Source organism: Lutjanus erythropterus, chromosome 8, assembly GCF_056507025.1.
Source record: "Lutjanus erythropterus isolate fLutEry1 chromosome 8, fLutEry1.hap2, whole genome shotgun sequence".
Lineage (NCBI taxonomy): Eukaryota > Metazoa > Chordata > Actinopteri > Lutjaniformes > Lutjanidae > Lutjanus > Lutjanus erythropterus.
In genome coordinates this window covers 29,966,033-29,993,605 of record NC_139324.1, presented here as the reverse complement: position 1 = coordinate 29,993,605, position 27,573 = coordinate 29,966,033, and the positions used below count along the sequence as shown (strand labels likewise).

Here is a 27,573-nt window from a genome sequence, read left to right as displayed (position 1 = left end):
TATGAAACACACAGTCACATGCACACACAGGCACACCTGCACACGTGTGGGCGCATACTGTCACGCATGTTGTACAGATTTAGCCGTGGGTACTTTCCCTACCTGAACTTGTTATGAAGGTTTCACAGGCCTCATCAGACTGTGACATTAGTGATCATATGTGCACCCATCAGCCAAACTGTGCTCTCCAAGTGAAACGACCAATGACTTTGCTCACGCTTAACATGATGACTTCTGCATAAGCCTTTTGTCTGTTCTGTGTTTTATCATTTTCTTATCAAGATATATATCAAGATCTGAGCCTACACTTTCTTTCATCATAAACATCTGTTATAGCTGGGTTTGTCCAATATTAAATTTCCCTGTTAAGACCAGACACGGCAGACGTGTGCTGGTCATGTGCGTGTGATTTCGGCCTGTTGTTTTGCTGGATAATACCTAATTTGCATTTTACACATAGAAAACTTGTAATACAAAAAAATATTGTAAAGTAAATCAAGTGAGGACATTTTGTGGAGATATATATTAATTAGTTATTTGGTTTTTACCTTAATCACCTGCAGTGTATTACTACAAGACCGTTTTCTCAAAAATAGTTTTTTCTTTCTTTTAGTCTGAGCCAGAAATATCCACTTCTGTGGCACTTCCATATGACAAACTTTCTAGTTTTATTCCTATACTGTATATCCTCTGAAGGATTTTATTGAGGGGTTCATATATTATACATATATAACATTTTCATTTTTGGCAGTATTTTTCAGCTTATAGATAAAAAGGTGATATTCAAAATAAAAGCCTTTGACTCTAAGCAAAATTTAAAAAAAAAATAATTTTTAACCTGTATCCAATGTTTACATTTCTCTTCTGGAAATTTATGCAAATTAACACATATTTAGTGCATGGTTTGCATATTTAAACACAAAGGAAACTTGTAACACAAAAAATAACTGTCTCAGTGTAAGTTAGATTAGAATTAAATTCTTTTGACTTTTTTTAAGGGTACCTAAGATTTCATCATTTCAAAAACATGCTTCCATCAATATATTTGAGAAATACAAAACATAAATTTTCACATTCATGAATGAACTTTTGTTTGTCAACAAACTAGCATTCACTTGTCAGAGAGCAGCTCTTTTCAGCAGCTGAAAGATTCAAATGTGCAAAAATCATGGCAGGAGTTCAGAGCTGTACTTTTCTTTATGTAAAGGATAAGACAAAAGTCTACAGCCACTGTGACAACTGTGGAATTATTACCACTAGACAGTCCAGACATTTAAAGTTTGGCCTGAGGGTGGCGCCAGAGGAAAGGTCAAGTTTGATGATTTTAGGGTAGCCAAGGACTTAACAAGGCTTAAAAAGCTTAACTCTTATTATTTTCAGCTGGACTGACTTGAAGGGATTGTTCAGGTTTTTGAGATGGGTTATATGAGGTGCTCACCCATAGTTTATTACCTTTAGTAGATGGTAGTCCCCAGCAGGAGTGAATCAAGCCAAGCAATGTACTGCTACCTAATTTAGAGTAATTTCACCTCTTTACCTTGTTGTTAGACAGCCTTTTCCAACAGGAAACTGCCGTTATATAAGCCAAATAACAGCTTATATAACCAGGCTCCATGGGCGAAATCACCAAGTTTACTTTGCAGAACACAGAAGTTGCAGGTCTACTGCTGCTGTGATCTAAAAGATTTTTTTAAGAGGCTAAAATACAGTTTGTTGCCAGCCCTGTCCACAGCAGTACATTGCTGAGCTTCCCTGCTGCTCCTCCAAAGTGGGGGCGTGGTGACCGCCATCTGCTGTAAAACACACACTTCAAACAATCCTAATTATCCCTTTAAAGTCATGGGATCATCAGAGTTTTAGGGCAATCATGAGTGTCTGCCCCAAACTTCATCACAATCCATTCAATACTTGTGTGGAGCCGCAGTGGTTAGTCAGACTTTAATCACACTAAAAACTCCACTTGAATATATTCGGCTGAAGGATTTCTTCCACTTGGAAATGCACAGTTGTGTTCCTGTTGAGTGTAACATTTCCACAGAGCTTTCAACAACCCATTTATCTACAACAGTACTGTAATAACTATGCAAAAGCACTGCAAAAACTTTAAAGCTCAAATTATCAGGGACAGTCTGTACACGTGTCAGTACCAGTTACAGTGACTTACCCAGTATCCTTTGTGATTGTCAACCAGCACACTACCTACCCAGCAATACTGTGTTTGCTACTAGATATGGCACAAAAACATCACAATGTGCAACTTTAAGCTTTGGGCACTTAAATGTCTGAGGTAGCAAAATAATCTCTATATACATTACATGTATTTTTATTTTGTATGGCTCTTCCTTCAACTGTTTGGTTCAATTTCTCAGGTGTCTCTGTGCACAGTAGCCACAGCCCCCCCACATACAATACTTTGGCACCAAAACCAACCTGAAACTGCTCTCTGAAGGTGCACAGGGTGGTTGTGTCCTGTAGAGGGCAGCATCAGGCAGTCAGAGAGAGCAGCCTCTCCCAGTTTGTTTCCCTCGACTCTCAGTCCACCGTGCAGCGCCGGTGCCAGCGCCGGTGCTGCTCTGCAGGGGCAACAAATCGAACTAATCTTTGACGTCCTTGACGACAGACAGCTGAGACAGAGTTTTCTTGACCCGCAGAGCAGTGAGTCGAGCGGAGGGGTTGGCGTACCAGCACTCTCTCATCAGTTTGCCCATCACACGCAGAGCCTGGTGTAACAACAAGGAGACAGCATCATTTATATAAAAGCCAAAATCTCACTTTAGCTTCTTACCTTGAATAACATAAATAACCAACAGCTTCAGTTAAATGTACAGTAAATCTCCCATTACTTGATTCTACGCAGATAACTTAACAACAGTAGGTAAAAGTTTTTGGACTAACATTTTATTTGAAAGCCAAATAATGATGTAATATGTCAGAATAACTGAAACAATCTTACTGTTTTACATTTCTCAACCAATTTCCAACCAAAATTTTTTTTTCTAACTTACTTTATGTAAATCATGAACACTTGAATATAAAGGCGACTCACTGAAACTTTATAGTGCTGTTTACTCAGAGAAACTGTTTATTTGTATTTGTTTACAGGCCAGTCTCGTCCTGTCCAACATGGCACCAACACTGACATACAATCCAAAGACCATCTACAGCCACCACTACACACTTGATCGTTGTGTACTGCATGTGCAAAATGTTTTGAGTCCAAAACCAAACTTGAATATATTTGGTGTCAATTAATCGTAAGTACTGAATTACTAACAAATGGTCAGAGAAGTTGTTGCATGCTATTTAAGAAGTTACCTGGCTAACTGAATAATCCTGCTTGGTGCAATAGAAGCACTGTCTGACATTCCTTGAACTTTCCCATGAATAGTGGGGTATTTTATTTTTTTGGTTAATATGTGACCTGTAAACAAGTAGGCACTATTAAATTCAATAAACTTTATTGTTCTGTGAGTACTGCATGTCATTTGTTTATAAAATGTCAATAAATGTTTAGAAATTGCCTTAAATGATGAGGGAACAGCTTGGAGAATAGGAAAGATTAAAAGACTAAACAACCTTTAAAAAGAGCAGTTTTAACTGCTTTTTCTAAGTAGCTTTAGTTCACCAGACAAGATTTCTCCCTCGAGTAGCTTTTCTAAGTTAAACAATAATAAACAGGGTGGTCAGTTTAGTATGTGACAACTTGTTCATACATGCATCTCTACTGTAAAAGAACAACTGTGTTATAATAAACCAGATTTATCCTCTAAGTATAGTTTAAACTTTGCATTGTTGGCTAGCTCACAAAAAAGTTAACAAAATATCACATTGTTTAGTACCTAGCTAAAATATTAATGCATGATATTTTTTGCTAGTTATATTAGTTAGCCTAGACTGTTTTCTTGGATCAACTAGAGTGAAAGAAAGAAGAGACACTGGGTTAACTTTAAAAGTTAAATCTCCTCAAGAGTTAGTTTAAAGTTCATACTACATTTGATATTAGAGTTTACATCAGACAGATTGTCTCTGTCTCACCTCGCAGCTCTGCCACTGGTTGGGAACGCTGGGTCTGAGTTTCTGCTCACACACCACCTTCCTCATGTCCTCGATGGTCGGATCAGAAGGCACCAGGTCGTAATAAGGCAACTGGAAATCTTCTTGAAGTCCTGGGAAAATGACAGGGACAGATATTTTGTTTATCATGCTTTTCCTCACAATGACGCACGGGACTGATGATGCTCAAAGTACTGAAAAACATACAGATAAAAACAACAACAACTGACTGATATCGGGGCAATTAGAGTTTCATCAGTGGTGTTATTTGTGCCTCGCTGGACTTTTGCCAATGACTTGTCCATTAAATATTCCTATAAATATCAATAAATGAGTGGGAGCGTGTGTGTGTGTGTGTGTGTCATTTAAAAGTACCCCTAACAGAGCATCTTCGGGCCAGTTCCCAGAACACCAGGCCCAGCGAGTAGATATCCGCCCGCTTGAATGACTCAAAGCTGTGCATATTGATTGTCTCATCCAGGATCTCCGGGGCCATGTACCTGCAGAGGAAAAAGTGATTACGGCCTAATGGAATAAAAAAGGTACTACTTCAAATATCCTAAGCTGATTTTTGACTGGGTCTGTAGTGAACCTGTCCTCTGTCTTAATTTAAAATCCTAAATATGGAGCAACTACAGAAAAACAAGCCCAAAAAGAGATTAAAACATTACGTCTCTGGGAACATGAAGAACAAATATCTACTCTTTAAAAAACAAACTGACCACAGTCACTGGTGGTTTTTGGCTTCCAGAGTTTGGATCTTATGAACTTTTACTAGTACCACTAGGAGACGCCAAAGCCTAAAAACTTCCTACACAGACAGGGTTTAAGTATGTTTAGTAATGCATTATTTGAAGGGGCATGCATAAGACATAAGGTCATTACGCTGTCATAACCATGTTATGACACCTGTCATCACCATGAAGGAGTCTTTATGAATATTTATTAAAGTTGTCACTAAGTCAATTATATAATGTTTAATGCAAAATTGTTTGAGATATTTTTGTTAAGAGAACTTCACATTAACCAAGACTTTATAACCTGTCAACGTCTTTGTCATGACATTAAACCATCATATGTGGTTGGTTTTGACACTGGTCATCATGGGACCATTATAAGTGTGTCATAAATATTTAGTTAAAGTGGTATATTTTGAACTTTTCATAAAGATGTCATTAAGTTTTATTACATTTTACAAATGCTTTTTTAATGCCCATGAATATTTTCCTAGATTTTAAGTAAAGTGGCACGTCATTAAGTGTTATAAGCCCAGTTTGACGGCAGGGTACAATGCCAAGGTGATTTAGCTCGCAGAGTTACCTGACGGACAGACAGTGGTTTGTAAAATAAGTCTGCTGTTATCTGTAGCTGGTGTTAGCTAGTTAGCTTGTTTAGCCACGGAACAAGCTGCCTAATTAGGAGACACAGCCCAGGGTTATAGAACCAAACTTGTCAAGAAAACCACCTCGGTTCTGAATTCCCTGTCGTCAAACTAGCCACTGCTGGACAAACAAAGACATTACTAGCTTGATTTAATGTCAAGTTGCCATAACAAACATATTTCAAACAATGTCAAGTTTGCATTAAAAATGACAAAATTGACTGGACGACACTTACTGACAACAGTCATAAAGTTTAACAAAGACTCCTTTGTGTTCATGACAGGTGACGTATGTCTTTATAGCGACTTGTATCATCCCCGCATCAATCCTGGTTGCTTTCTCAAACAAAATAACTTAAGGTTTCATGACGTTTGTTCAGCATTTTTCTCGACAGACTTTCAACCATACTGATTATTTCATTATTGCACACCCAGATGAAATTATTGCAGGAAACAGTGCCTGGGAAGCAGACTCACTCTCTGTTGTGAGCCAATTAAAAGTACTGGCCAAAAAATTTAAAAGAAATTCTGAGGCTGACTATCACGTAGGCTCCATGGGAAGTCTAACACATCAAATTAACTGGACCAGGGTTGAAGCCGCTGCGGTTCCATTTCATAGTTCTATTTTGTGCTGGTTATAAATGTGCTGCCTTGTGACGTAAATCCAACCTCTTGGTTCCCACTCTGTGGTTGGACGGTATGTCAATGGTGTTGGAGATGGAGTCGTGTTTCACAGCCAAACCCAAGTCTGCAATGACTGCTGTGCCGTTCTTCTTTACCAGGATGTTCTTAGACTTCAGGTCTCTGTGAGCGATGGCAGGCTTCCCTAAAACAGAGCCACAAAAATGTGCTTTATTTTAAGACAAATATTTTTCATCTTTCAGTGATGAAAATGCAGGATTAATGGATAGAAAAAAGATATAAAAAACCTCAGCCATATACCATCATCTAATCATCTTATCAGGGTCATCAATAAAACTGAATTGTAATAGCTTCACTGTACAATTACTGCACTAATGCTGCAAACTGGCATTGCTGTTTTATATATTGCATGTTCTACATCATTGTAAATTTTATTTATTTATTTATTTTACACACTGTTGATCAAAGAAAAGAGACATGTAAAAACTTAACTTTGGGACAAACTGTAATGAACACTTTTTGCTTTTTTTGACATTTCAGAATCTAAACAATATATCAGTCAGTCAAAAAAGTAAATATAATCTGTAGATGCAGCCCTAATTTACAGTCTAATTCATCAGTTGACAAATTGTTTTGAAGATACAAAGGCCGATGGAATTTGGGTTGAGACAGTGGTGCATGATGGGTTTTTCTGCCCACACAAGTGCCATCGAGGGTTAAATCGCCCAGTTAGGGGTGTTGCAATAAACTGGTATATTGTGACAGTCCTACCCACAATATGGCCACTAAATACACCCAAGAATAACTGTTCTTCACTCACTTCATGCAGCCTTACCCTGTGTGCCAATGATTTCCATATGGAGATGTGCCAGGCCGCTGGCTATGGATAAGGCGAGGACGATCATGCCTTCCACAGAGAGCGTGTACCTGTTCAGGTAGTCATACAGGGAGCCATGTTCATGGTACTCTGACACCAACCAGAGCTGCGTCCACGAGCCGTTATCTACAGCACACGGCAAAGTGCAAGCAAACACGGTCACAGGTTGGCACACTGATCTCATATCTGTACTGTCAACTTGATTATTTTGATTATCTGAATCTGATACCTTTGTTATCAGCAGCAATGAAGCCCAGGATGTTCTCATGTCTGAGCATGATTGTCTGATAAATCTCTGCTTCACGAAACCACGACCTCTCGTCCCTGGAGGAGAAGATCTTAACCGCCACGTCCTCTCCTCGCCACTTTCCCCGCCACACCTCCCCGAATCGACCCTTCCCGATGGTCTCCTGCAGGACGATGGTCCGAGCTATCGTCCGCTGGACCAGCAGTGGCAGACCTGCAGGACGTGAAGACATTAAAATGTAAACAGCAGCTCATTTCATCTGATTTCAAAAAGAATCTGAGCATTCTTTTTTTCAGATTCAGAACTCTTTTTCTTATTGAAAAGAAAATTCTGGCTTTTTTATCTGGAAGTAAGTCACATTTTTTGGAACCAACATTTTATCTCATTTACAAAAAAAGGTGTATCTGATGAAAAAGAACATTATTATAATATAAAATATGATACAAAATATCAGTTTATCATATTAGTTCATTGAATGTAATTAATTCAGTTAAAACATAATAATAAACATAATAATAACCACTGATAATAGGCTACAGAGTCCATTGTGATAATATATAACAATTTATTACAATAATCCTAACTATGTATAACACTGGGAATGTCAAATATAGCAAGTATAAGTATATTTCACTCAGATCATGTAAGTTTCAGATTGATTTTAAATGAGACTTAGATTTTAAAAAAAAATGTTTCAGAACTCAAAATGTATTTGGTTGTGGTGCTGATCGGATAATGACGTGAATACAGAGGTGACAAAAAACTCCAAGGTACTCCACTTTTAAACAATTAACATGCTTTTTCTGTCACAGCATGGTCATATTAGACCTTAAAAACACCTAACGCAGACATGTTTGACTCCCTGACACTCACTGTTTTAAAAGAGAGTGCCCCTGATTTTGAAATATTTAAATACTTCATCAGTTGTGGGTCCCTACACTCCCTGTGTCCTGTGCCAGTGGCTCCCTGTATTGCAAAAGGACCTAAATGCACTTTCACCCCTTTGGCCTCAAATAGTTCAGCATGTTCAGGTCTTAGGTCTTTTGGTTTTTGATTAATAACTCTGGATTGGTTACAAGTTCACAGGTGTTCTTCTTCCAGTAGAAAGACCTCATCAATAGCTTTCATCTGAAATGTCACACCCCTCTGGTTTTCACCCTTCAACATGTAATCATTTGATTTCACTTCCTTCACCTTTATTAAAGTCTGACACTGTGTCACCACGCAGCGTTTTTCTTACCTGATCCAGAGCCCGAGGTGCTCATGTCATAGATGAGATCTTTGAGACACTTGTCGGGTGACATGAGCATTTGGTCGTCCAGGGGCTCCTCTGGGTCCTGCTTGTGGGCTCTGCTGTAGGCACAGCGGTGGCCCTGCACGACGAACACACCGAGCAGGATCCCCACACACAGCAGGCAGGACGGCACCAGGATGACCACAGCGAGCTGCAGCCTGCTCCAGCCGGGTTCCTCCAAAGGCCTCTCTGATAACACACACATAAACACATATCATTATAATACAGTATAAGAACGTAGCCAAATAAACTGTAGAATAGACTTACAGGAGGAAATCTCAGGAGAGAACAGTAGAGACAAATTTAGGGAGAGGAAACATATTCCACAACTCTGTATCATATATCACCACCAGAACTGCATCTCTTTGATCCCCATATGGCAGACACATGCTTCAAACGCAACAATGCTAAAGGAACACTCTGTCACTGCTCATGGGAATGTAACGTGGCCAAAAGTTTTTGGAAGGAGATTCTTGACATGGTTAGCCAGTTAACAAAACTGAAAATCTCTTGTTTGCCAAAGTTGTGCATTCTGGGTATTTATCCAAGTGATTTTATTAGAAGAAGCAGAGAGACTGTGCACTAATAGACTCGTGTCTCTTGCAAGCTAGGATAGCAATAGGATGGGAAAATGTGAGCAAACCAAGCATGAATCAATATATTAAAGGCATAGTGTGCAACATTTCCTTTAAAAACAACGTATAGACTCCTATACACATAATCCTCTTCAATCGTCACTTATGACCTGCTATAAGTACGTGGTGATGGCTGTATCTCCAAAGACCCGGCCCTCTGCCTCTGTTTCTCATTATTTTGCTGTGCTCAGGATGCTTTACTGAACAAAAAGGTCAGTACTGGATGTCGGACAAATCCTTCTGATTCTAACTTTAAGGATATATCAATAATTCTGGAACAAAATGTTGGTAATAATAAATAAAGCCTGAGGTGGAGGGTTAGGTGCGGCATTATAATGTGTAACAGCCCATGTGATCTTAAAGAGTTTTTGCACATCATAATTACTGTAATATCTGTTTTAATTACTATGTTTTGTTTACTTTCCTCCTGATGTGATAGTTCACTGTATCTGCTGCCAAGTCTAACCACTTTATTAATATATAAAGTATGTTATAACTGTAAAAACAAAACAATAACAGTATTGTTGGGGGAAAAAAAGAGAATGTAGCCAATACTGTTCACATATCAGCGTTTTCCAAAGCTGAATTCTTAAGACAGAGAATCAGCAGAGTGAGAGGGAGTCGTGTTCACCACTGAGCTCCCAATGATCGTTGCACCCTCTGGTGGTCATTGTTGATTCTGCTCATTAAGTGTGTTGTTGTGTAAAACAGTGAGTGAGAACTGAAATCATCCTCTTTAGAGGACGATCAGGGTCGCAGTGAGAAGTAAACCCAAGTAAACTCTGTTCTCTGAAATGAGGTTGAGAGTTTACTCGTCTATTTTCTGATCAACTCTGTTTGCACAACTCTTTTACACATTTCAGTTTTTGTAATTTTATAATATTAACTATACATGTGGACTCTATTCCCATTGCTTGTTTCACTTTTGCACTGTTTTTGCACATTACACATTATGCACCCTTTAATTTATTGATGTATACTGTCTATTGCACCACTGACACGGTTTTACTTCTTTTTTTTTTTTACTTCTTACACTCCACCTACTTTATTTAGTCTACATTTACTATGAAAAAATGTACTTGTTCTCTCACCACTACCAGTATCAGTATTGCTATTACCTCTATTCTTTATTTTTCTTATTGTACTGTACTGTGCTGCTTATTTTTTTGCCCTTATTTACTATCATTTCTTTCCTTTCCTCTCATATCTCTGCTGCAGTTAGACTAAAATTTCCCCTCAGGGATAAATAAATAGCTAAGTACCTACCTACCTACCTAACTGTATCAACAAACGGAAAAACAAGGTGAGTAAACCACATTTTAGTCACCTCTGTGTTTAGCACGACATCCCAGACGACAATATATTATCACTGGTGCTGAAATATGCTGATCAGAAAGAGACATTTCTGACCTTAACAAAAGCTCAGCAGAATTAAGTCGTCACCCTGTCGACGATCTGAAAATTTAGAGAGATTAAAATTGAACATTTGGCAAATGCAAAGTTGTGTCTGCCCATGAATGTCATTAATCAAAGGTAATAAAGAGATGCAGCAGCAGAATCTTTTAGTGCCAATACACATTTCTCCACAAAGTGAAATCTGAATGTATTTTTTTCTTACAACAAGCTCCTTTATTTAAAATAAGTGACTTGCACTGATCAGAAACAAGTGCACCACGAGGCCTTGTAATAAATTGTGGGTTTGGCAAAACAACGTAACCAGGCATTTCTATCTCTGACCTTCATTCTGTTCGTGGGTGGACAGAAGAGACCTGGACACACAAAGAAAAACAGAAGAGCTGGTGGGCGCTGGAATAATACGATATTTTAAGACACAGAAATAGAACAGAATAGGAAGCTTTCATTTTCATTGCACAGAATACAACAAAATTAGTGTGCAAATCCTAATCTGTGCAATTAAAAAGACACAAGGAAACACAAACAGAAACAAAAACAACCAAAAACATCCACAGCTGGCGCAGGTACTAAAATAATAAGTAAAATAATATATAAATACAGTGCAATTTGCTCCATGATAGGTGTAATTATCGCACAAAAATAACTGTAATTATTGCACTAGTATGAATGTAATTATATGGACGCACGCTGGCCAAATAATGTATAGCTATTTCTGTTTTAGCTTTGTAGCAAATTACTACAATTAAATTAGAGGTCTGGGGAAATAAAAAGAGTTCTGTACTACAAAGTCTCACTTTGGGAGATAGTTAGATAGTCGGATCAGTCTCAGTAGTAATGAATGCACAGAGAAGGATTCACACATTTTAGGATTTATATAGTGTAAATGACTCTCTCCACGTAAATGTTTTCCAATGCACACCCAAACAGTCATTGTATATAAATGTAAAACATATCCACATAAAAAAATAACGTTCACAAATGTATTTCTGATGCACTCAAACTTTTGTTTTAAAGCTGCTACAAGGAACTTTCATATTTTGTTGAGTCTGAAGGCGCCTGTGGACAAAAATGGTCGTGTTTCCACCGCCATAACCAAAAATACAACGTCAAAAATAAAATTATCTAAAGAAAAAAACCCCTCCTGCTTCTTTTTAATTGGCCAATATATTTGTCACTGTAATTTGCCGTGGAAAATGTAAACACAGGCTGGTTTCATCTGATTTCAAGGACACTCTGACAGGCATTAAGACCTTTGTTTTTTATTTAAATATGATAATTACTTTTGTGTACATTGAAAAATATTTATGGGGAGAGTATTTTAACAATACAGGCTTAAAAAAAACAAAACAAAGTGGCTCCATGTTTCTTTAGACTTTTCATTTTCTCAAATCCCCAAAGCATGAAATGTCCTCACCAGGAGTGACTGAAACACGCAACATCTGCAGATGGCCCAATGCAGAAATGAACACATCATGAACTAAACCACAGTTTCCTAAGACATCTTTAGCCTTTTACCTAAATACATATCCTGCCATGTGTCCAACTGGAGCTCAGTAGATATGGTGCAAAACAAGACTCTCCTCTCCTCTGACCCAATTGCAAAAATCCTTCAACAAACTGCGACTGTTAATCAAGAAAAAAAAAAACGTAAGGAAAACGGCATAGGGTCATAAAAAAGTATTAGCAGTCACATGAAAATTAATAATACATTTAAAAAAAAAAGTTGAAACGCATTGGAAAATTCATGTGAATAAAGGATGTTTTATTCTGATACTGACAAACTGAGTGCCTCTGATTTTTCCTGACTGCCAATCAATACTTTGAACTGTACATTAGGCTTTCCAGTAACTGGACAGTCTTTGTTTGTTTTATCCCCACACTAACTGCAACTGTTCTTTGACTCTTAGGCGACTCCACATGGGTCACATGACAGGACACGACAATAATTTAAACTGTAAATCCAGCTGCACAACACAACTAACCACTGCCTCTAACTTCACCTTGTATAAACTCCAATTTCAAAAAACAGTTGGGATGCTCTGTCAAACATAAATGAATGATTCACGAATAATTTATGACCTACATTCAGTTGATTAAAGATATTAAATGTTCAAACTGATTAACTTTGTTGTTTTTTTGTAAATATAATATTTCATTCTCAATTTGATGACTGAAAAACATTTTTTAAAAAGTTGGGACAGGGGCAGTAAAAGACTGGGAAAGGTCTGGGACGCTCAAGAACACCTGTTTGGAACATTCAAAAGGTAAACAGGTTAAGTGGTAACAGGTGACAGTATTGGGTATTAAAGGGGCATCTTTGCAATGCTCAGTCGTACAAGCAAGGTCGGGGCGAGGTTCATCATTTCTGAACAAACAACTGCAAGGAATTTAGGGATTTGACCATCTACAATCAATAATATCATGAAAAGATTCAGAGAATCCAGAGAAATCTTTACACATAGGGGGCAAAGCCAAAAACCAACATTGAATGCCAGTGACCTTTGACCCCTCAGGCAGCCCTGAATCAAAACTCCACATGATTGTATTAAAGGATACTACATGGTCTCGGGAACATTTTGGAGAACCGTTGTCAGTAAACATAGTTCGTTGCTGCATTTAAGTTAAGTCTCTGTGAAAATCTCTAAGTGAAAGCCATATGTCAACAACATGCAGGAATGCAGCTGAATTCTCTCGTCCTGAGTTCATCTGAGACGGACTGACGCAAAATGGAACAGTATGTTGTGTCTGACGAGTCCACATTTCAGATTGTTTTTGGACATCATGGACGTTGTGTCCCTCGGGCAAAAGAGAAATAGGACCGTCCAGATTGTTCCCACAGCCAATTTCAAAGCCAGCCTCTGTGATGGTATGGAAGTATGTTAGTGCCAATGGCATCATGGGTAACTGTCACATCTGTGAAGGCTCCATTAATGCTGAAAGGTACATACAGGTTTTGGAGCAACATATGCTGCCATCCAGACTCTTTTTCAAAGACGCCCCCGCTTATTTCAGCAAGACGATGCCGAGACACATTCTGCACGTGTTACAACAGCGTGGTTTCATAGTAAAAGAGTTCAGGTACTGACCTCTGACCTGCCTGCAGTCCAGACCTGTTTCCCATTGAAAATATGTGGTGCATTATGAAGCACTAAATATGACATTGGAGACCGTTGAGCGCACAAAATTTGAACATTAAATAACTTGACCTTTACTGTATTCAATTGAATGTTTGAAGAAGAAGAAGAAGGCATACTTTATGAATCCCCACTCATTCTGTTGTAATTTTTATACACACAGACCCAAAATACACAAACATGCACAAACAGGACCTATAGACATGCAATTATACTGTATATAGACATGTATATATAGGCATGAAAATTTAAATTTTCATTTGTAAAGTTTTTGCAAATCATTGAATTGTGTTATATATTTACTTTTTATACAAGTTCCCAACTTTTTCAGAACTGGGGTTGTAGCTGTAAATATAGAAGTCCCAGCTGATGTACATGAAGTCTTTATGTGTACACAACAGACGACACAGTGGATGTTCTCACATGCCGATATTTAGCCGAGCAGTGGAGCAGATTGATTCTGTGTCCTCATTCACAGTCAACACCATCACAGCCTCGGGGTGCTGCCCTGACCCATCTCATCAACAGTCTGCAGCGGTTTTTACGCTTTCAATCTCCAGCATCACCTCCACATTTTTTTTTTTTCGAAGTGACCACAGTCACATCTAGCTATTTTAGAAGAATAAATCAGCAGGGGGGAAACACTTTCATTTGGTGTCAAAGATTAAGAATGGACAAATGCTTATTTAACACTGTGACAAAGGGTAAATAGCATCAGAGGTTTAAAAATGCGGGACAAGACACAGAGTTCTAAAGTGCATGCAAACAATTTTAATAATCGATTAACAGCAAAAAATCCACCATTTGTGATGTGAATATTTGCTGGTTTCTGTCATCCTGGACTATTGATAGAACAAAACAAGACATTTGAAGACCCTAACTTTATCCAGCTGGAAAGTGAGACATTCTTCACTGTTTTCTGATACTTTTCAGAACGTTTAATTGAACTTTCCTAAGTACTGACCCTTTCTGCTCTGTGCTCCAATGACAGTTCCACATGTGAGGAAAATAAAAAAGAAGGTACATTGCATCACTATAGGACATTCTATGCTTTGTTTGGTGCCAGACTTTGGTGAACTTTATGGAAAATGCATGAAGAAGCACATTAAAACCCAAATTCTCATCCAAAAAAATGATAAAAATGAAAGAACACACTTGAGAAAAAAAGCATACTGACTGATTTTTTTCCAAATGTGTGCATCCATTCATTTGCTGTTGGTCTACAAATTCACCAACAGAGAGGGAAAGTCCCACCTCTTCCAGTGGACTGACATGGGACCTTACCTCACAAAAAAAGATGTACAGCGCTTAACAGTCAGAGACATTTTTTTGATCCAATTTAAATTGTCCCATGAATTAAACATATAATATTTGACAATTTAAAAGATAATTTTACAAGATAGGAAAGTCGTCGTAAAATGGTTTAAATGTGAAGATGCAGAATTCACTTCCATGGTTGCAAGCACTGAAATAAAATCTCAGGAGACCAGAAACGTAGCTACAAGGAGACTGAATATTAGATTTGTTCATCAAGTGGACAGAAACTAAACTCCAAATAAACACTAATGTTGCTTCATGTCTGACACATTAATCACATCAACTTCACAAACCTGTAATATGTCAAAAGTGTGTGTTTTACAGCTACTTACGAAATTCTGCCCCCAATGCCAACAAAAACAGATTAATGCAGCTTTAACAAATCTGATTTACATTCTTTATGAATGATCCAATTTACAGCCTACAGGACTTCATAAAGTCCGGACCAAGGTCCACATCTGGACTGAAGGGCAAGTCAGTCTGGATCCAGCCCATAGTTACGACACAATACATTATGAAGTGTAATGTTTGTGTTTACTAATTTCTCATTGATCAATACGTTGTTACATCGTGACATTGAATATACAGTGTAGCAGCTACTAGGGCTGGGTGATGTCCAACAAATTGACATACGATGGACTGAAACAGTGAAACATGGCGAAGGATCATGATGTCATTGCTGAGTCTAAAAGGAAGTTTGTCTCAGCACCACAGTTCTGGCATGCGAACGGTGTGATGAACAGCTGCGACAGCTTCTTTTTATTTTCTCTACCACGTCAAAAATGGAACTGAGGCAACAGCTCTATGGCAGCTCTGAGGGGACAGACTGACTCAAATACCGAACGGTTTGAAGTCCCGATGTTATGATGGTGGAGGACTCAATGGTCCGGGAAAGTCAACCGTCACGATAGAGGGTGGCATCGTCCATCGAATGTGGTTTTAACATGGCTTACTATATTTCCCTATCATTGACAATGTCATGGCAACAACAGACAGAGTTTATTGTGTTGTGTCTGTCGAGTTCATACATCAACTTTACACCACAAAATTTTCCATCAACTCCTAAACAGGCTCTGTTTTCTCCAGTACATGATTTATACAACTAATGTAAATGCGGCGATAAAAAGTCTGTGTCTGGGATGAGAATTTGGTATTCTTCGAAGACGCTCGATTTTGTTTGCACTCTGTGAAGACTACGAATAAAATTTACAAGTGGATGAGAAACCAGCTAGACTATTTGCTTCGTGTCTAGAATTACTTCAGTCCTCAATATGCAGTATAGACTCCATATAATTGTCTGAGTCTGAAATAAATGGATAAACTGTCTGAGCTGTACAATACATTAAACATTAATTTATGTATTGCAGTGGTGTGTCACAGCAATCCACACTCGGCTAAGTGTAACTCTGACCTACTAGTGTTTTCCACTGAACTGCACAGTATATCCACAGGTGTAAGTAATCCTCCTCTACTTTAAGGCCAACTTCCACCTCGTAGACTCATGAGAGGCTTTTAAAGTGCAGTAGGACTGCATGGCAGTCGGAGTATTTATTTATAAATCAGGGGAGGGAGGGGGAGGATCACTAACCGGCGTCCCATTGCCTCTGCCAGATCTGTTATGTCACAGGATCTAGTAGGATCAGCATCCACCTCGTCTAGTCAGGGCCAGAGTGAGTGGGAAGTCCCACACTGACTGGGCTCGTGTTGCTGTCGAGTGAACACTGCAGCTACTGAGAAATGTGACATTAACTGACTGCTTGAGGGGATGAATCCAGCTTTACTATTTTTTCTTCCCTACTATGAGCAAAATATTAATTTTTATTGGTTGAAATTAAAAATAATAATTACAGGCAAGCAGAGGCAAGCTTGCATCGGTTCAGCAGCATCACGTTGTTGTACCTGGATGTAGGTGCAGAGTCTCATTGTTACAGAAGTCAGTGAAGCAGCAGTTCCTCTTGGAGACATTTCGGGAGCTGTAGCAGAAGACCTGGCCCCTCATCTCAGAGGGTGACAGGCAGGACTTGACCGTCTCCTCCTTCCCGTCAATCAGCATCACAGAGTTCCAGCAGGCGCCGTCTGCGGTCGTCTCACAGGTGTGGTTGGCGCACAGCTGGCACACACACTTCAGACCTGAAACACATTGCATTAACGCTTGGATGACTTTTTTCTCCTTTTCTTCCCTCTGCTTTCTGGTTAAGTCATTTTTTTGTAAAATCGCTAAGGGGGTAAAAGGACACCAGACAAACTGTCATTCACAAACCGTCACGGTCTTTAACTCTTTAGAAGCAGATTCTCCAGTTATGCAAGAAGGCCCATGCTCTTAAATGACTGGAGGTGGAGGAACCGGAGTAATGCCTCTTAGTTTAACACCCAGATAATCTTGTGTTCCACTTTGAGCTGCTGTCATGCTTTGTTTGATAAGACTGTGAGTGACTGATAAGCAAGGATTCACTGCTTGCTCACTGGAAAAACATGGAAATAAAATATAAGAAGATTATATGTTATTTGATTAAACCATTTTTATTTTATGCGGTAGCTCAAATTTATAACTGTGTCCACAATGTCCACGTATTAAAAAAAACTATCATAGACTTCACTGAAAAACAGTAAGTATTTGATGATTTGATTGATTTATTTTATGGCAATATAAAATGTATTAAACTGAAACTTTAACTTTGGGAATCACTGCTTTAGATATGCTAACTACTAAAGAAGTAGAAATCACAGTAAGAGTCTTTATGAATATTTATAGCTGTTGTCATTGAGTGTTATTCGGTCAATTATGTAATTTTAATGCAAAGCTCACATCATTTGAGATGTCATTATGATGAGAACTGTTTCTCTCCCCCTTTCTTGCCCTCTTCTGGGCTCTCCCCGAGATATCTTCCATTTTTTCCTGTTAAAAAGGTTTTGGGGGAGATTTTCCTCACTCTTTTGAGGCTTTACAGAGCAGGGGATGTTGCACACTGTACAGATTGTAAAGCCCCCTGAGGCTAATTGTGATTTCTGATTGTCATGAGTCTTATGCACACATCTTCAAATAAAATGTTACCAATACCACTGAATTTTAAGCTCATTTGGCCAATTACCAACAAGTATTAACACGCACTGACAGTTATGGAAGTAAATGTTGATACTGTCAAAGAGATGTTACAAAATGTGACCATACAGCTGGACGGAACAATAAAAAATACAAGAAAAAAACATAACAAAATAAAGTGTTTGTGATAGAAACTCTTGTAACTATTTTTGAGACGGCCACTCAAACAGCATATGCTGATTTTGCAACATGTTAAAACTTGTGAAATATCGAAAAAATACTAAATCTTGCTGTGGCATTTTTGACCCCTTGAGGTCTGGAAGTGGAGCAATCTAAGCATGTATTCAGCACATGTATGCCAGTACTGTTTCCAAGAAGGGAAAAAAAAAAACAATTAATATTTTCCAGACCTTGAGAGATCAGAACAGATGTTAAACTAGATACATTTCACAACTGGAAACATCTGGACCCTCTCTTGAGATAGTGGTCAAAGTTCATGCTGTGAACACAAGTGACTTTTGTAACTGGGGTTTGAATTTAAATGGAGCAATGGATTCAATTAGTGATAGGATTTATCTTTTCATGTCAGACTCTTGAATGAGATATATAGATGTCTAATCATTCAGAGTTGCTAAGCAACCCAGCAAGGAGGACAGCCTCTTAAGGTCATACAGCTTAAATGAAATATACAGCTATGGCATCAGTGTTTAAATGATAATTTTACAAGGCTAATTATATAAAAAAGGGGCCATAAGAACAAAACAATGGGACCAATGACCAATCCCTGGAGCACGCCACAATGAAGCTTTCCTATTAAACAGATATGAAGAGGAACATTTGAGTCGTACCGAAATAGTGCTGCAATTCATAAACAACGATGGAGTGATAAATACTTCAAAAGCGAAGGCTGGCATTGTTCTGTGTTCTGTACTTAACTACGGTTACAGTGTCTATATGCATGCTGTCTCTACCACCTTGACACAGCACTTTACTGAACAGACAAGCACTCAGGATTGGTTAGTCAAGTCAAAGCTAAACTGGGACAAACTACTTTTAAAGGGACAAAATCAAGAGAATATTTTTTCTCTTATCTGTAGTATTATTAATGGATATTTTTTTATGTTGGAAATATCAATATAATGGGACTAAATGGCACATGGCTTGTGGTGCTAAAAGCACTTTCTTATCATTGTAGACTCTACTAGAACTATTGTCTTTCTACTAGAAAGAAAGAAGTTCCTGCATGAAACTGCTCAGAACAAGGTCTGTGGATTATCTGTATTTCAGTGAAGAGACACTGCTGTTCAATTTTTAAAATGTTTCTTGGTGCTTTGAGTAACAAGCCATTCACAGTGCCATTAAGCCAATGGATGACTGTCATTGACCACTGAGCTCTCCTCCATTTGATTGATTTAAAAGCCTTCTGTGTTTGTCAAAATCTCAAAATTCTCTCATTTCAGCTTCTCAAATGTGAATGTTTTCTGGTTTCTTTACTCCTCTCTGACAGTAAACTGAATATAATTGAGTTGTAGACAAAAAAAGACATTTGAGGATGTCATCCTGGGCTTTGGGAAACAGTGATCAATATTTTCCACTATTTTTTGACATTTTATAGACCAAACAACTAATCGATTATTCAAGAAAATAATGAACAGAATAATCGATAATGAAAATCACCATTAGTTGCAGCCCAAATTCAGGGGTCCCCCCCAGTGTTATACTGAAGTCTTACACAAACTCTACGAAATATGCAAAATATGAGTCCATACGTTTAATCCAGTATAACCAAGACAAATCAAAGCAGAAATAAAATCCACTTCTTTTCAGGTGGTATGAGGTAACATTTGGTTTGCCGACCATTTGCAGCAGTGCCGCCCACGGAAGATGGCCTTACCAGAAACAACGGGATATTCGATGGCAATATAAGAAAAAACACCATGACAATATGTGTCTGTATTCATATTTGTGAATAAATGTTTTGAAATTCAAATAATGACTATTGGACATTAGAGTTGGGTCAGTGGCTGGTACCATCGTCCATTAAGATGCCTGGTGGTAATCGGTAATTAATAGGCAACATATACAGTACAGGCCAAAAGTTTGGACACACCTTGTCATTCAATGTGTTTTCTTTATTTTCATGACTATTTACATTGTAGATTCTCACTGAAGGCATCAAAACTATGAATGAACACATGTGGAGTTATGTACTTAACAAAAAAAGGTGAAATAACTGAAAACATGTTTTATATTCTAGTTTCTTCAAAATAGCCACGCTTTGCTCTGATTACTGCTTTGCACACTCTTGGCATTCTCTCGATGAGCTTCAAGAGGTAGTCACCTGAAATGGTTTTCCAACAGTCTTGAAGGAGTTCCCAGAGGTGTTTAGCACTTGTTGGCCCCTTTGCCTTCACTCTGCGGTCCAGCTCACCCCAAACCATCTCGATTGGGTTCAGGTCCGGTGACTGTGGAGGCCAGGTCATCTGCGGCAGCACTCCATCCCTCTCCTTCTTGGTCAAATAGCCCTTACACAGCCTGGAGGTGTGTTTGGGGTTATTGTCCTGTTAAAAAAATATATGATCGTCCAACTAAACGCAAACCGGATGGGATGGCATGTCACTGCAGGATGCTGTGGTAGCCATGCTGGTTCAGTGTGCCTTCAATTTTGAATAAATCCCCAACAGTGTCACCAGCAAAACACCCCCACACCATCACACCTCCTCCTCCATGCTTCACAGTGGGAACCAGGCATGTGGAATCCATCCGTTCACCTTTTCTGCGTCTCACAAAGACACAGCGGTTGGAACCAAAGATCTAAAATTTGGACTCATCAGACTAAAGCACAGACTTCCACTGGTCTAATGTCCATTCCTTGTGTTTCGTGGCCCAAACAAATCTCTTCTGCTTGTTGCCTCTCCTTAGCAGTGGTTTCCTAGCAGCTATTTGACCATGAAGGCCTGATTCGCGCAGTCTCCTCTTAACAGTTGTTCTAGAGATGGGTCTGCTGCTAGAACTCTGTGTGGCATTCATCTGGTCTCTGATCTGAGCTGCTGTTAACTTGAGATTTCTGAGGCTGGTGACTTGGATGAACTTATCCTCAGAAGCAGAGGTGACTCTTGGTCTTCCTTTCCTGGGTCGGTCCTCATGTGTGCCAGTTTCGTTGTAGCGCTTGATGGTTTTTGCGACTCCACTTGGGGACACATTTAAAGTTTTTGCAATTTTCCGGACTGACTGACCTTCATTTCTTAAAGTAATGATGGCCACTCATTTTTCTTTAGTTAGCTGATTGGTTCTTGCCATAATATGAATTGTCCAATACGGCTGTCGGCTGTGTATTAACCTGACTTCTGCACAACACAACTGATGGGCCCAACCCCATTGATAAAGCAAGAAATTCCACTAAATAACCCTGTTAAGGCACACCTGTGAAGTGAAAACCATTTCAGGTGACTACCTCTTGAAGCTCATCGAGAGAATGCCAAGAGTGTGCAAAGCAGTAATCAGAGCAAAGCGTGGCTATTTTGAAGAAACTAGAATATAAAACATGTTTTCAGTTATTTCACCTTTTTTTTTTAAGTACATAACTCCACATGTGTTCATTCATAGTTTTGATGCCCTCAGTGAGAATTTACAATGTAAATAGTCATGAAAATAAAGAAAACACATTGAATGACAAGGTGTGTCCAAACTTTTGGCCTGTACTGTATACATATAAAACATATAAAGAAAGTATAAAAAAACAATATAAGGATGTTTCATTATGGACACCGTCATACAACACACTGTCCAACCCTACTGGACATAATAAGCCTACAAACGATATTTCAAATTGCAGGTGACATAATCTTTTTCAGACACCACCCAGATTTTGCTGGTGATGCATTCAGTGGCGTTCAGGTGCCACTCAAGGGGTCTCCAACCCCCCCAGACTCCCTGTATTTCACACAACGGTTGTAAAAGAACACACTGCTGATTAATAAACATTTAGTGCACCAGTTGTCTAAAAATAAACAACAGTGTTCATTTTAACTAAGGTACATGTCACCCAGCGTAGGAATGTGGTTCACTTTTTTGCAGGACAAATACATCATCGTGGTATTTTAAAGGGATTTATCAACATTTATAAAAAATAGTGAATATCACCCCCTTGTCCTTTAAAGGGCTCTGCAAAGCTGCACTAGAACGAACAGACTTCTTGGCAACATCAGCAGGTGAAAAAAAGAAAGCAGGACTTCAGTTCAAGGGATGCCTGGCTGAAATATGACAAAAATGTTTTTCTTTTACAGCGTACCTGGGAGTTGCTTGGCAACAACTCTCAAGGACAATGACCATTAAATGAAGTTTGAATATACTGTTAGTTGGTAAGGTTGATCTTTTTTCAAGCTGTTTTAAATTGCAGATGAAATACTGAGCATTGGTTTCCTATGTTTATTTGCTTCTTTAATGTACAATGGCAGGGAAGTATATATATATATATGTATCGCAAATTATGTTGCAATTTTTCTCCATTGTTTAGAACAGCGGTTCCAAAACGCTTCAGACAATGCACTTCTTGACGCATCCCATGTCCCCCACACATTCAAGAAGAGCAGCACAGCCTGTTTATAGCCATTGCCATGGTGATGGCGGTGCATTAAGATGCTGCAACAATTCTAATCAAATTACAATTAAGCTACACACAATCAACCAAGTAAAGAAGAAAGAGAATGACACGTGCATAGGCTCAGAAACAGATACACTGAGCCATTACACTCCCAATACAACAGTTTGTGGAGAGTCTGTTTGCAGCTGGGTACAAACATGCACATGGCAGCTATTCAGCTATTCACACTTGACACCCTTATCTTAGCTATAAAAAGCAATAAGTTCACCACTGATAGGATGCTTTGATTGATGAATGGGAACCCTTCATTGCAGGAGAGTGAGGTTAGAGTCCTGAAAATTGAAATTACGATGTCAATGGTGCCTGTTATTTACAGTTTTTTTAAATTATTATTTTCACTTTTCAGTTTCAGTTCGCTTAGGCTTAGGAAACAAAGTTACTCGGTTTGGTTAAGAATACAAAACTACTTTGGGAAAGATTATAGTTATCTCTGCCATGCAGGTGTAAATAGCATTGCTGCCTACAGACAGCAGGATGCTGGTCTCTTCTGTGCTTTATACACCCAGGTGTAAATAGTCACATTGGCTTTACAGACCCTGCTGACAATAGCGTCTGTCTTATTAGAAACAGGATTAGTTTGGTGAATAAGTGCCATAAATTACCAAAAACATGTTCAGTTTGCAAAACAGAAAATACACGTTCAAAACATGTTGTCCTCTCAAAATGTGACAAAAGTTACAGCAAACAGAAAAACTGCCAATCAAATTTATTGAATAGGGGTAAATATATTCAAATAAACCTAATTTTAATCTGTTTACTGCTTCATATCTTGTCTGTACGGAAGAATATTAAGACCAGGCATTAGCGGAAACAATGAGAGGAGGAAGTTTTTATTATTTTGCAGAATAAAGTCGAACTACATCACAGGAGGGAGATATTTATTTATTTATTTACTCATTGGATCTTGAGAATAAAGTTGAAATGTCAAGAATTAAGTCAAAATGCTGAGACAAAAATGGCCAACCACTACATACTAAAGACTTAGCTAAAAAACTGTGGGATGATATTTTTGGTGTTGCTGAAAAGGAACAACACGCTGAATACTGGACATAACTTTTTCCTGGTCAGTGGGGATAAAAAGCCTCTCAAAATCAGCATGAAAAATGTACTAATGTTCCCTCAGAGCATAATGTTGTTTTGTTGTCACAATTTTGGAGCTAAATGATTTAAAAAATAAAAAAAAACAGCACCACCTGTTTCATTCATTCCCCTAAGGTGCCATCAGTGCTGGGGTTTTCCTTAGTGGTGGTTAACTTGCAAATAAGCTCACTGACAACAACTTGAGAGTTGATATTTTGGCACATCAGGCCACAGATTTTTGATAATATCGGATCAATTAGATTTATAGTCTAATATGACAGTGCTACAAAAGTGGGAAACTGGTGCCCTCACAGAATTTCCCACCTTATATTGACATATCCCTACATCTCACCACTGCATTTCCTTCACCCTGTGCATCAGTTATTATGGTTTTTAGCAGGTGTCCAACCTGGAAAGTCTCCTGAAAGATTATAGATTCACCTCTGCATGTTCTGACATAGTGAAGGAGCCACGACAAACAAAATAAACCGAATGAAGAGACACCAGAAATCAATGAAACTTAAGCAAAGGCATCAGAGGTCTAACAAAAAACTGGTTCAACAATGCAGAAAATGTGTAGTGGAATTTGAGTTTTGAGGTTCAATAAATGCAATCCACTTTGAAATCATTGCTTTAGTGACTGTTTATCCTCTCACTGTGACTGTACGAAGAAATTCTTTTCTGAATTGCAAGGTGTCACAAAAAAGTTAAATCTTCTTGTTATTTAACATCCTGGAGGAGATATGAGTAATTTTGCAGGTTAACAAATATAATAAAATCCATTTACTCCTAAACTTAAAGGTACAACTAAATATGTTTTGCTGAAAGTGAGATAGAAGGAAATCCCCTGACATGTTATATCCAAAAGGTCAAAAGTCAAGTTCACTGTGACATCATAATGTTCAGCTCTCTATCAGTCCTCTGTCCTCCTCTGTAACTATAATCTATAACTAATGACAGCATTTTTCTCCGTGGAAATTATTTACTGGAATCATGTGTCAATAAAATGTTAACTTCAATTTTGATTAAAAAAAAATACACTTCTGCTAAATCCCTTCAAAGTTACATGTCTGCTCTCAGTTCTCAAATAATGATAATTTTATAAAATACCATGCAAGGAAAATGGCAATGAAGAGGTCTGCCAAACTATTGTTCTACTGAGGAAACTCTACTTTCATTTTTTTGTTATTTCTGGCATCAATTTTAAACATGTCAGTGATTACCTACTGCCCTACTAACCTAACATTGAAAAACAGGTGGTTAATAAGAGAGAGCTTTTTGTTTTCTTTAGTAACTGCTCTCTGCATTCAGAGCTTTAACAGGAACACACATCAGGCCCAACAAAATAACAATTATATGTTTGTCATCTTTGATCTGACAAAGGTGCAATTTAGAACTTTTTAGTGATATAACCAATATTTCCGATAAAGTTAAAGCTCTGAAGTTCAGGTCAGTTTTGGCTCAATGTTGCTGAAATTTTATGCTTTCATTTCTGTCTTTGTCATTGTCAATCCAACAAAGTATGAACCTGCAAGGGATGCGAAATATAAGAAAAATGACACAGGCGCATACAAGAATTTTGTCTACATATCTTCAGTCAATAATCACTCACAATATTATTATTATAGCTCCAGGTTGTAGACATTCGGTCTATTTACATGTAAACTGATTTTGTTTCAAGTTTTAGTGCCTTTCATTGAAAGCCTGTGTATGCCAATATAATTCATTGAAACGTGTTTACAATTTCTAAAAACAATAACAACAACAACAAAAAGGTTTTATGGTCTAGAGCAGTGGTTCTCAAGTAGGGGCCCAGGGACCTCCAGGAGACTGTGGCTCTCTCATGAGTGAATTCTCATGATTATAAATTATTATCTATCTATCTATCTATCTATCTATCTATCTATCTATCTATCTATCTATCTATCACAGAAGGGTTTCAATAAATATTATTACATGTCTTTGTTAATCACTAATCACATTCTAAGGTCTGTTATTTCTGAATGGCACATCGTTGCTATGAGTGACAGATCGTTGCTATGGCCGCAGTTCTGATCACACACTCTGGAAGAGCAATAAAAAAATTTTCAATAAATATTTTGTGTCATTTTTTAAAATTTTAATAAGAAAGCAGTCATGTAATAAGAGGGATAATGTACAGTGAGCGGGTCATTGTTGTGAAATAAATCTCATTTGGTTTTATCTCACAATAATGGCCTGCAGATTATCTCTTACATATTATAATTTGCAGTGGGTGTTGACATGGTGCGAGTATTTTTAATGCATGTCTGATATCTTTCTAATACACTTATCATGTGTTGTTCTTTCGCAGGACTAAGTAGAAGCACAATTTTTTAAAAAAAGGCTATGTCATGATATTCCAAAGGGGAATACATGAGGGCATCAGCAGTTTCAACTGTGTTTCTGAGTTTGTCTCTAAATGATATTAGGGCTGTGTATTGGCATGTACTTGGCATTTATGTATCACAATACATGTGTTACAATTCAGATATATTGTGATACTGTAACGAAGATTATGCATCGCTTCTTTTAATCTAATTTTAAGAAAACTATCATTCTATAAAAAAACAAGCCACCAAGTAGTATTTGAGTTAAAAACAAAAGTTTGTGTTTTTATGAAATCAGAACAGTGAAGATAACTTACATCATTGCTATCTAGCGGTCAGAGGTTTAAACACACAACACAAAATTAATCACTGCCACAAATCTTTGCATGTATCACAATATCACGATACAGTGTTTTAAGAATCAATACAAAACATAATATCACGATACTCAGTGTATTCACCAACAGACTCCAGAGGATTAAAATCAAATTTAAAACTAATAAAACTGAATCCAGTCAATGGTGTTTGGTGACATAATGCTTAGTTTTCAAAGAAAAATAACTAAAAATTCATTCTATTAACATTTTTGTTCAAAATTATTTTTGTGTCTTTCACTGAGATCCTGCAAATAACACAAAATTAAGAAAACTGTGTTAAATCATCAGCACTTTCAACTGTTTTTCTCAGTTTGTCTCGAAGTGAAGTATAAATAATAAAAATTTCTACTTTAAATAAATTATGCTCAGTGTATTCACTGATAAACAGAGAGACTCCAGAGGACTAAAATCAAATTTAAAACTAATGAATCTAAATTCAGTCAGTGGTGTTTGATGATGTAACCCACAGTTCTTGTATAAATCTAACTTCATTGTTGTGTCTTTCATTGAGAGCCTGTATATGCCTTTGTAAATCACTAAAAATAAATAAATACATTTCAAAAATGTTTTTAGGGTCTAGAGAGATAAAAGAGAAAAGTGTGAAATCATCAGCACTTTCAATTGTTTTCTCAGCTTGTTTCTAAATTATGTGTATATAAAGTTTTACCATAAGTAAAAAGTCTCAAGAGAATTAAAATACAATCTAAAAGTAATAAAACTTCACTCACGGTGACATAACATTTCTTGAAAACACTGTAAAATGCTTTCTGAGAATACAGCACTGGCGATTCAAAAGTCATCTCAAGGGTTTCTCCAAGTTAACTAACAACTGACATAACTCGCACAAAACAATTAAAAAATGTAATTTACAAAGTGAATGCATTTAATTACGGTAATGGAAACTGTGAGAGGAAGCTGTCAGTTGTACTGTACCTGCAGTCAGCTGGGCGACAGACAGAAAGATCAACGCCGCCTGAAAGCTCTGCTTCCCGGGACAAGTCATGGCCAGAGCAGCATCTGCTCCGACGCACCGCACCGTTTACACACACACGCACACACACACACTCGC

At 37.9% G+C, this 27,573-nt stretch overlaps 1 protein-coding gene across 1 annotated transcript; it reads right to left on the bottom strand.

Annotated features, from left to right (window-relative positions):
- Window positions 1-1,811: 1,811 nt before the first annotated feature.
- Window positions 1,812-27,573, bottom strand: acvr1c (activin A receptor type 1C). The gene is made up of 9 exons (XM_084725242.1): window positions 27,438-27,573; window positions 16,896-17,126; window positions 8,441-8,683; window positions 7,183-7,413; window positions 6,912-7,079; window positions 6,104-6,260; window positions 4,429-4,553; window positions 4,036-4,166; window positions 1,812-2,720 (listed from the first exon to the last, which is right to left on the bottom strand). The coding sequence occupies exons 1-9, from the start codon at window positions 27,505-27,507 to the stop codon at window positions 2,595-2,597; spliced, it is 1,482 nt and encodes a 493-aa protein (XP_084581368.1). The 5' UTR covers window positions 27,508-27,573; the 3' UTR covers window positions 1,812-2,594.